The following is a 12,319-nucleotide window of genomic DNA, read 5'->3' as shown; positions in this document are numbered from 1 at the left end:
ATGATTACAGAACAGCTCAGTGTACACCTCACACTAGTCAATTCCAGTCAACTACTGAACAAGCACAATTTCAATAGAATGTACTATTCACAAGTTCATAATTCACTTTAGTGAATTAAAATATAAGTTGAAACACAGATGTACCATGGAAAGGATGGAGTGTGTCACGAGGGCAATGCAAATGGGAAATGACATCACCAGAAAAACTGCAACAAAAACTATGTGTTTAAGGTTTACCAGCAGAGAAACAATCAAGGAATTGATACAACTCTATAAGTTGTCAATACAATCACCTGTTAACAAATGTGAGAAATCCTTGCACCAGCAAGCCATGCCTGGGATTTTGAAGAAAAGCATATGAAAGAGGACCTTTAAATTCTTTGCAGATTTGAATTCAAAAGTGAAGCAAATAAAAAATAAATTAAAAGCAGTCGTATATACTATGAAAAAGAACAACTTCATTGGAAAGTCACAACAAGAAATTTAAGCATTATAAATTGTAGTTGCATCCAAATTCAAGGACATAATCATGCTGTACTACAATCAACTATTATAAAAATGACCAAATCTCCCATATAAACCCAGGCAGCTCCTGAGTATGCTTAATTGTTTACAGGGGGCAGAAAAAGCACAATCCTGACTTTACACAAACTCAAATACCTGAGTGAAAAGTAGTAGCATCCTTTGAAAACTCAACTCTGGAGATAAAGTAGGATAATGAAGACAGTCTTCATGAAAATCTTCAACCAATCTTTTCAAATACTAAAATGTAATTATCTGTCAGGCTGTAGTGGGATGGTAAAATGAGACACTAATCACAATGATGACCTAGGTTCCAAACCAGGCACTTGTTTCCCTCACACCATATGATATCCAACTCAAAAACGCTAGGTGGAATCGGCTTTTGACAAATCCTTGTTCAGGAAACTATGGTGAATTACTATATTATAACTCTATATGTAAAAAAAGAACATCCTTCTTCTACAAAAACTAATGTTACCGAATTGTGAAATAGACTCTAAAATGTAATATAAGGTCATCTTTCTTCCACAAAATCAATGCAATGAGAGGGCACCTTTTTTCAACAAAATCAATGCAATTTACCGCAGAAAGAAATGCAAAACTTGAAGCATATCACAGTCTACCTCTGCACACATTTAAAGCCAGGGTATCTCAAGCAAAAAACTACCAGTCGCTTATCGTCCGCCAAGTTAGGAGATTAAGAAACATCAAAATAAAAAGGCCCTACTAATTATTTGAAAGAGTTGATTGATGTGACTTCGAAAAAGAATTAAAAATGAACAATTTGCGTGAAATCAATATATCAAACCCATTAATAGATCACTTAATTCACAAGTTATGAACTAACCCTCTTGTCAATGCCTTCAAATAGCATTCCAAATAATCTAAACACTTGGACCATTGGCTTGAGGGTATGAACTTGATGGACTAACATAGCCCCAAGTAGGTAAACCAAGTCCAGTAGTATAAGGTATCCATCTATTAGCATCCCTCCCTACGGCATGAGAGTGATTCAGATGTGATCCAGTCATTGAGGGGTTTATATCTGAACTTCATATAGGCAATAACGAATCGATGTGATGCTACAGGCCTCTTTGAATACAAATTTCACTCATTGGGCTTTAAATGTCTACAGAAGATTGTATTTAAGAAGCGCCGAAATTGTGTACCTGTGCATCCATGCTTACAGATTATGTGCCTCTTGCTACTCCAATTGGGGAAGAAGGCTTGTTTGGGTTTGTTTCAATTGCAATGATATGACAAGTAAAACAGATTCAGATGTTTGTACAACCGAAGCCAAGCAGACCAAGGGGTTCGCAGTCGACACAATATTGCGAAAAAACTATAAACAGTTCAAATTGCCCAATTGAATTTTAAAAAACGCTGCTCTTTTGCAGTTCGAATTTATATATGGAGTACGTAACGAATAATTTAGCCTAAATTAGCAATCTAATATAGATACTGAAATTTGACGGTCACCTATCAAATGAAATTTGTATGACGGTTTGGTCATTTCAAAATCTTTAATTTGACGTTTTAAAAAAAAATTAGTTGTCAATAAAATATATAATTAATAATATATATAAAAATTTTAAATTAATTATATTATTTTAGCGAAATGGTGGCGTTTGAAGGCAGCAGAAGCGACAGTGACAGCCGGAGCAGGGATGTCAATATGCGAAGTTTGGGCGTGCAGGCTGCGAAGATTCCTAATCAAAACAAAGTCACCCCAAAGATTGGTTCATGGAGCGATGAAGCAGATATTGCCTTTCCCATTGAAGCAGGTAGGTTTCAACCCTCTCAGAAACCGGCTAATTTTGGGAGAAAAAACATTTTCCATGGAGACAGATATTCCAGACCGCGGATGAATTATGGAAATCCGTACTCAAGTGGCAACCAGTGCCCTATTGACCCGCTTAAATGGAAGGAAAATGGTTTCATCTGGAATAACAAAGGTTGGTTTCGCAAGGCCAAGTATCCTGCTTTCGAGTTACCTCGAAACTAGCAACCTTCGTCGGAATCTAGCATCCCTGGTGCGGCAATCGAGCGAGGCAATCCACATTCTAAACCCAATTTGGTCCCTCTGAAATCTCGTGGTAATTTCCAATTGCGGAATGGGCGCTTCAGGCAAGACAACTCTAGGGCGGACCATGCCAAGTTTTGGAGATCCAACTTTCATCCTAAAAATCGGAACCCTTGTTTGGATCGAGTGGGAAACACTGATTTCCGAGGACGAACCTTTCCCCGTCATCATAAACTGGTAATAAAAACTTCAAGACCTACTATATTTTTGGATCAAAACAAAATTGATTCTACTAGATCGAATCTGCTTGAGTTTTGCTTTTTCATCAAGTGGGGTGGTGGAAAACGGGTTAAGGGTAACTTTGAATCCTGGTGTAGAGCATAATGGGGAAAGGATATTAACATCAATTTTCTCCCAAATGACTTCTATATGATCGAATTTATGAGTAATGAGGAGAAATGGCAAGCTAAAAACAAAGGTGCATATATCTTGGATGGAATTGAAGTTCACATCATTGAATGGCAACCCAATTTCAATCCCCGGACTCATGTATTATCGAACCGTAAGGTATGGTTAAGATTTTACAACTGTCCCTCAGATTACTGGCATATTGATGTCATTAAGGATATATGCAAAGATCTTGGCACATTTGTATCGGTTGATGACATTTTGGAGGACAAAATATGGGGAAGCTTCCTCAGAATATGCATTTGCACAAATCAAATCACCAAGATCCCCGATGAAGTTAAAATTATTGGGGCTGGGAAGTTTTGGATACAAAAGATTGATAGAGAAGATCAGTTGCATATTTGCCCTAGATGCTTCTCTTTGGATCACACCGGCTTAGGTTGTGATGTTTCGGCTACGATACAGAGAAGTTATTCATGTATGCAATTTCCCGTTGAAGAAAATCTGCAACTAGAACCTCCTATCTCCACTGACACTGGGGCGGATTTTTGTAACGAAATTCATGAACATGAGAATATTTCATTGACTGAGGCAACTCCTTTGAACATAGCTCCTCCCTCCTCTAATCAAAGTGAAAGCTAACAAGATCTTCTCATGCTTCTGGAAAAGACTAAAACCTTATAGGCGGATATTGAAACTAAACTGGCGGAGTCGCTACCACCCTCTCCTCTTGTGACTGGGAGTCAGTTGGTTATTGAAGAATGCAAAATTCACACTCATGAAAAGGACGCTATTAGAAATCTGGGGGAGATGGGAGATAAGATTTTCTCTTCGATGGGTATTGAATTGGAAGATGGTGAAATTGAGTCTTCCTCCTCGGAATGGGAAGAAGACTTTGAACCTGAATCTGATCTTATATCGGAGGTGTTGGATCTCAAATCAATAGATTAGATAGGTTCTAAGGAAATGCCAACTCCTATGATCAAACTCTCCAATTTGACTTGGCCAACTTATAGAGTGAACCTATTTGGTTACTAACTCCCTCACTTTAGGCTCTGCAAGACCTAGGCTAGTATACCTATTCACTAGTGTCTTTCGATGACTAATGTTTTTTATAGTAGATTGAGTATCTTGATCTAAATTCTCCCCTACCTCAGAATGGCATAGGTTCCTAGGATAGGTGGCTTTTAGATAACTCCAAAATTGTTGTTGTGAAAGCTATTTGATCTTTGTACTTAAAATTTATATGTTTACACTACTGCTAACTGATTTTATATGTCCTACTCAACTAGTCCTATTGCTTTAATGTAAAGGTAATTGATATGGTAAAAAGTTATGATTTGTGAATGACCAGTGTCTTTCCTGTTATTTGGGCTATAGAGTCTTATATTTCTCTAGGACTTAATGTATGATTTGTGAGACAGTTTTTAAACTTACCCCCTTTAGTAAATCTGTCAATTACTGTTTCTTATGAGATCTGCTAAATGTTTATATCATAAACTGTCTGAATGAATTTGTCATAACCCTCTTTTTGGACCTTATTATTATTGTTGTTGTTGTTGTTGTTGTTGTTGTTGTTGTTGTTGTTGTTGTTGTTGTTGTTGTTGTTGTTGTTGTTGTTGTTGTTATCACTACTGCTTATTATTATTGTTTTGAATTTCATGATTAATGTTAGTAAATGATAAATAGAATGGGTGTGAAGCTATATTAAATACAAATAATAATTAAATAGTGGTGACACACTCTCGAGGTCGTAAACCTATTTGGAAGTTTATATTTCTTGATGGAAATTGAATAAGGGCATAATTTATTTTAAAAGAAGAATTAATAAGTGGTGACTCACTCATAAGGACATAAATTTATTTATTCAACATATTAATCGAGCACATGTCGTAGGAGAAAATAAATCTTGCATGAAAGAATTTCAAATTCAAATTTAATATGCATGTAACCCCCACTATCCTATCAATCAATTTTGCATGAAGACAAATTTGGAAAAAGAATCTCTAATTTCAATTAATGCTTTCGAAAGTGGAAATGGTGCACCTTTTCTATATAATGTATGCTAAAATTTTGAAAAAAGAAGAGGGGGAATATGTTTATTTTTTTCTTGTGATAGAAAAATCTTGGAATTTTTTTTTGTTTTAATATCATATTAGTGGTAGGAGAAATTCGTAGAGATATTGCAGGGTTTTAGGAAGGTTGTGGAAGATCTCCACCAGGCTGCAAGGCATGGATTAAATAAGGTTAGATGGAATACGTGAGGATTCAGCATCAAGATCCTTCTTTCGAATCCAGGTTTCCCTCTTGCTAATTCTCTTGCTTGGTTTTTCTTTCAAAAGAAATCTCCTCATCTTTTTCAAATTTTTGCATATATGAAATTTTATATTTTCAAAAGAAATCTCGTTTTGTCTCTTTCAGATTTGCTTGGTAGATTAAATCCAATTCACATAATAAATTTTATTTTCCATCCAAAGAAATCTTTTTCTTTAATTCTATTCAGTTTTTTTGATTGCATGTAGGAAATCAAATTGTTAATAGATTCCTTTCAAAGTATAAATATTGTTATTTGATTTATTTTTATTTTTATTTTTAGAAATCCTCCTCCTTACTGTTTTCTTTTTTCAAAAAATCAGATTTTTAAGAGTGGAAATATATTTTGTAAAATAAATTCATTATTGTGTATTTTGGAAATAAACTCATCTTTGCGTAATCTGGAAATATATCCATCTTTGTATATTTTTCCTTTCAAAATATAAATATCGTCATTTGATTTGATTTAATTTTTATTTTAGAAATCCTCCTCACTGTTTTTTTTTTTTTCAAAAAATTAGATTTTTAAGAGTGGAAATATATTTTGTAAAATAAATTCATTTTTGTGTATTTAGGAAATAAACTCATCTCTGTGTAATCTGGAAATATATTCATCTCTGAATATTTTTTTTTCTTTCAAAATATAAATATTGTCATTTGATTTTATTTTTATTTTTATTTTAGAAATCCTCCTCACTGTTTTCTTTTTTTTTTCAAAAAATAAGGATTTTAAGAGTGGAAATATATTTTATAAATTCATTTATGTGTATTTTGGAAATAAACTCATCTCTGTAATATATTCATCTTGTATATTTTTTTCTTTCAAAATATAAATATTGTCATTTTGATTTTAGAAATCCTCCTCCTTGTTGTTTTCTTTTTTTTCAAAAAAACAAATTTTTAAGAGTGGAAATATATTTTGGAAAATAAAATCATCTCTATGTATTTTGGAAAATAAATTCGTGTCTGTGTATTTTATGACTAGGCGTAAAGGGCACGTAGGCGGTGAATCGAGTTGGAAGTGAAAGTCACCAACAATTGGCGGGGTGCTTTCGGAACCAATTCACTTGAGTGAGATAGGGGAGAGTGGAATTTCGTGTGTAGGGATCAAGTCCGTCTCTGTATATTTTGGAAATATATCCATCTTTATTTATCTCTGTGTATTTTTATACGATCAATTAAATTTAAATTTTGTTTAAAGTTTATTTAAAATCTACTTAATGTTAATGTATTAAATATTAAAATTAATAATTAAAATTTATTAATTAATTGATTTATTTATTTATGTGTTAAATAGATATAATTAAATTTTATTAGGATATTAATTATCTTTTTCTATTTTTTTAATTTTTTTTGAAGTTGTAATTAAGACAAATCAAATAGTTGAAATAACCTTTATTTTTTAAGCGATCCAAATAATTAATTTATATTCTCTATCCTTCAAGTTATTAGAGTGTAATTGGTACCTTGGGGGTTATTATTTTAATAGGGAAGTTAAGGTTAATTCTTAAGCAAGTACTAATTAATTTCTTAATCTTATCTTTATTATAGGTTAAGTTACTTACCCTAATCGACCAATAAATATAAACGGGAATATTTTTAGAGTATTAAGATCGTAATTATTCCTTTCAACAAGTAGAACATTAAGCTAATATTCCAATCCAAATTGAACTTATATTGGGAATCTTAGCCTCCTGCTTCAATGATGGAAATGATGACTGCATTGGAAAACTTATTCCTTATTTAAAATGGGTAAAACTTTTGCTCAAGTTAGCAAGAGAACAAAAAAAAAACTTAGTACTGGTTCATCTCCAAGAGGAATTACTTTGTGACACTCAGTCATCTCAAACATTTATAGAAGAGGATTTGTCTACCATGTAATTATGTGTCCCCTCAGAACAATTTACACTTTTCGAGTAATATGAAATTATGTTGGTTAGACATGTAGTTGAATACTTGTTTGATTTCAAAGGATTGATTTAATAGTCTTACTCCCTTAAGAAATAATAATCCCCTAGAAGTTTCTTGATGTTTTTACTCTCAAGCAAGTGTTTCTTTCATAAGATTAGAATCTTAGTTAATTCTCAAGCATTGTCTCCTTACACTTATTCCATAGTATTGGATCTTTTTCATCAATTATCACTAGTCAACTTTAAATTAATCCTGGTAGTAAATAGATCCCCTCATTCATATCAAATATTTAAGTTATTTAATAGACATTAAACAGATTTTTTTTTGTACTTCAAATTAATGTAAGTATTAAAAAGTTAAAAGAATTTACCTCTCAAGTAATTTGTGCTTGGATTCAGAATTACCCCTTTGTGTATTTCAAGAAATATGAATTAATGTTAGTTAAGGATTTCCTCATATAGAGTATGCAAGGCATTTGAGGATAATCAATCTATGAGTAGTCAAAGGCATATAAGACTAGTAAAGGGCGAGATTATATTAATATTGCAAAGCAACTAATATAGATGAATTAATTAACATTAAGTTTAATGATACATTCTATTTTGTAAGAACATAATATTAATTAGGATTCAAGGTAAGCTTTAATTGAAAACCAAATACTTTTAACAAATCTGAAATTGTTTTAACATAAGACTTGACTTATCTTGTGAACCTCAAATCAAGTAATCATATTCTTTTTAAAGACAAAATAAAGTTAGAATCAATTGTCCTAGATTATTGGATCCTCATCCTTATCAAGCAAATTGAGTTTCAAGAAAATTAGTATCTTTCAAGTATTATGTTTCAAATTCAAAGTAAGGTTATTATTTGTAGAAGATAATTAAAGATAAAAAAAATTATGTTACTTCAAAAAGAAGAATTAGTTGGGCTTATAGTTCTTCCCTTCAAACAAGTAGGTGTCAAACTCATTTCCAAAGTCCTTCTATTTAATCATTTAATTTTCTTTCAAGCAATTTAGTGTCTTTCAAGTGTTAGGATTTGTGCACAAAGTGTAATGGCTTTGTTCCCAAACAATTATATCTAGCAAGTAATTCAAAGCATTTTTCATAAGTTATCTTTACAAGTATCATAATTTCCAAGCAATTAGTAACTTTCATGCTTTTAGTTCAAGTTTCAATTATTATCATAGTTTTTTTTTCTTCAAAGAAAATACTCTTCACAAGTAGTTGATTTGTTTATGTTCTTTTCGATTACGTAAAAATTTATACCTTAGTTTTTAATTTCAAGCATAATTCGTTATATATAATAGTTTTTTTTTTTTTTGTATCAGTATATTACTTCATTTAAGATTCATGAATTATAAGTTAAATTCCTAGTTAGGCAACTAAATAAGAGGAGTTGAAACAAAAAAAAAACTAGCAGTGTTCGGTATCTATGGTGCCTCTGGGTCACGCTTACGGGTAATGTCGTCATGTTGAACTACTGCACTTAATGCCTAATAAAGTTGCATTAACGACGTCTGTGGCATCATCCCTATAAAACGTCAGGGAGAAATAAGGGTCATTTGGAAGTTAAAAATCCACGGGGCGGGTAATCCCCTTTGGATCGATAATCTAAAAAGATAAACCTTAAATAAATTTACATCCGCTTAGTTAAACCTTGGAAAACCCCATTAGGGTTGGTTGTGTGTGACATTTTTGGAATCTATTTATCTTGATGAATTTTTGGTGGATGATAATGGGTCAAGGGTGACGCATATGATAGGAAATAGGACTTAGTTGTTTTAGGCCACAAGCAGAAGGCCACCTTGAGCCTTTTTGCTATAGAGCTACCATCGTGGGTAGCAACCATAGAGAAACTATCTGGGACATTGACCCTAGAAAGGGTTGCATACCCACCAAACGATTTACATTAAACCATATTTAAAAACCAGAACTACATACTTTACGCCTTGATTTCGTGTCGAAACGGGTATGTAGGCAGTCTAGGGATGAAGTTGTCCCTTGTACTCAGGCGTTTGGGGATGGGGATTAGGATTTGGTTATGGTGAGTAGTTGGTTCTTGAAGCTCCTTGGTCTTTTAATCAAATGGTGCAGATAATGATAATTGGAAGATTAAGATTAATTTAATGCATACTCAGAAGGAATCCTGTATGGATTCGCTTGACTTCCCGAGGCTTTAGGCCAAATTCTAAGGCGAAACTGAAGCTTGTTTAATTATTTTCTTATACTCCTAAAGACGGTGACCTCGATGCATTCCTAGTAGGGGAGTGTAGTCTTTAGAGAGTGGCTTAGGACCCAGATGGTCCCGATGAGTCTAAAGTTTCTGGCCATAGCATATCCTATTCTTATGAATAGATGCCTACCCCATTTGGGTAGATGCCTATCCCAGATTGGATAGATGAAACCTCCTGTCCTGTATGGACAGATGCCTAACCCGTATGGTTAGATGCCTAGTCCCGTATGGATAGATGCCTAACCCATATGGTTAGATGCCCATCCCGGTTGGATGGATGCCTATCTCATTTGGATAGATGTACCTGAGTATGTTATTGAATCAAACACAATTAACAATAAGTGATTTAAAAAAAAAAAATAGACAGAATTTTTGGGTTGAGTGGAGTGGGTTACTACATGTGGTATTAGAGCAAAGGTTCAAGTCTAGGCCTTGAGCTCACTTCAACTTATGCTATCTTGAAGAGCATCCTGGAAGTAGTTGGAGGTTGTAGAGGTAAATCGCTATATATTAAATCAAGAACTAAATAAGAAATTCAAATTTCTAGAAGACCTAGAAGGTAAAGAAAGTGGAAGAGGAAACCATAACCCCACTTCTAGGGGTCAAAGGGAAGCTACCAATGATGGAAATCAACTAGACTAAGAGAATAATGAAATAAGAAGTCAAAACTAGAATCAACATATTAACTAAGCAAAGGGATGAGATCAACTCCATGGAACAATCAATGTAGGACCATGGAGCAAGGCAAATAACATCAAGTAAATAGGAGTAGGATTGAAAATGAGAACTTTGGAAATGATTGAGGAAACGAGATGGATAGTAGGAGGGAATATTATATATAGGATCTATATAAGGATTTGAGGAAAATCAACCCACATAGGTTTGATGGGAAGAAAATTGGTGAAGGAGCTGAAGATTGGAAAATACCTTGAACTAAGTGTATACAGAGAAACAACTAAGGAATTTTGGATTCCTATCAACTTAATGGGAAGCAACTAGTTGGAGGACTAATAATAAGGAACAAATGAGCATAATAAGGATATAATCACATGAGATAAATTTAATCATCATTTCATAAAAGGTGGCTATCATGATTATTCTTCGATGAGAAGGCAACATGATTCCATAATCTTCGATAAGGGGCTTTGATAGTTCAACAATATTGAAATAAGTTTGCCAAATTGTTAAAGTACGAGAAAGGGTCAAATCAAGAAGTTCATTTTTGGGGCTAAGTACCAACTTAGGGGCAAAATTTAACATACATGGACCCGAAGGTATGAATGAGATACTTAAGAAATCTTTAAAACAAGGAAGGAAAATTCAAGCCTTAGCAATAACAAGATAGAATTTTAACAAGAATCATTTATTCAAAGGGAAGCAAGAATTCAAGGGAAACACAACAATTCAACAACGATCAAAAGAATAGTTCCTAAAAAGAATCTAAGGGATGGATACATTAATAATAGGGGAAACTAAGATAGAAATGATCAACAAAGAGGATAAATTATTCACTAAGGTTTGATGAAGCAAGGAATGATCCTCCTAAGAATCAGGGGAAAGAACGATAGAGCCATTCAAAGTTTTGAAGAGGCACCATTAACAAATGCACAAGAAAAAGGTTGGATAATGCAAAGAACAATGGAATCAATATGATGAATAGAATACTACATGGGAAAATACAATTAAGATGTAGCAGTTGTTTTCAGACATTATGAATCAACAAACTCTTTTTAAGGTTATATTTAGTGCATCAGGACGATGCACAATTTAAGGGGGGAAGGATGTCATAACCCTCTTTTTGGACCTTGATATGACTTGTTGTTATTATTATTATTATTATTATTATTATTATTATTATTATTATTATTATTATTATTTTTATTTTTATTTTTATTTTATTTTTTTTCCAGTAAAGGCCGAGGCCAATATTATTGATAAAAAATAATGTTACACCTCCATTCAATGTGGGCACCGATAGGAAAGAATGGAGGAAAGAAAACCTCTGGTTTCGCCCAGATCTATTATAAGATCAGTATTACATTGATATGTGATATGAATAATACAATTTCAAATTCCTAGTGGAATTCATAGATTCCTAGGCTTCGCTGTAGAAGAATAGCTTGATGTGGATAATACAGTCGTAGCATCCCATAATCAATATTTTGATATCACTGTTATCTTCTGATTATTTCTGATCTTTGTGTGTGATTTGTTTTTGCAAGAAGACATTTTAACCATCTACCACACAGGAAGATTATCAGTAGCATCATAAGCCAATTTTCACAATGTAAAACTCTTGATCCATTCTTCAAACAGTTATTGTAGCCTTGTATATCTCTTATTTTGATATCCCATCATTCTGATTATACCAAGATAAGAGAATACCCAAGCTACAATAAATGGAAGTTTAAAAAGGCATCCGACAAAGGAAATTCATAAACCTTGATAACTATATTGTTTCCATAGTCATCACCTGGTAAATGAATAATTATCTGTTCAAATCATGCCTCACATTCTGGAGTCCTTGCTGACCACTTCCGGACTAGGATTTTAGAAAACAAGTATAAGGATGGAGGAAAAACAACTTAAAACCTTACCATGTTTGCAGTGTCCCATTTTACCTGGTAGGCGAAGCCTTAATGCTACGAACGCTGCATTTACCTTTTCTAGCTAAGCTTCTGAATTCTTAGCCTTCAACCTGAATCTTATGTTCAAACTACTATTTCCAAGGGCCATTACAACCGTGGAAATCTCAACAAAAAATGTGTTAGCCAATCAAAGAAGGAAAGTAAGCAAATTTTAAAAATATCATTAGTATACCCCTGCTCATTTTTACCATGTCATTTAGGATAGCTCATAAGCAGTATGTATATACCATTCTTATGTTACTATATGTATATATCTATA

The 12,319-nt window shown here is 33.2% G+C and overlaps 1 protein-coding gene across 2 annotated transcripts in view; it reads right to left on the bottom strand.

Moving 5' to 3' along the window:
• The window catches only part of LOC131029751 (plant UBX domain-containing protein 1), an 80,462-nt gene extending 78,521 nt beyond the window's left edge, over window positions 1–1,941 (bottom strand). The window contains exon 1 of one of the 2 annotated variants that reach the window (XM_057960397.1): window positions 1,692–1,941. In XM_057960397.1, coding sequence (XP_057816380.1) covers window positions 1,692–1,703 — 12 coding nt within the window. In that variant the 5' untranslated portion in view covers window positions 1,704–1,941. The remainder of the gene's footprint in view (window positions 1–1,691) is intronic. The other variant, XM_057960396.2, reaches the window with a different exon arrangement.
• Window positions 1,942–12,319: the final 10,378 nt, after the last annotated feature.

This window comes from Cryptomeria japonica, chromosome 9 (assembly GCF_030272615.1).
Source record: "Cryptomeria japonica chromosome 9, Sugi_1.0, whole genome shotgun sequence".
NCBI lineage: Eukaryota > Viridiplantae > Streptophyta > Pinopsida > Cupressales > Cupressaceae > Cryptomeria > Cryptomeria japonica.
Note: the sequence above shows the minus strand (reverse complement) of the source record. Positions and strands in the feature narration are given on the sequence as shown.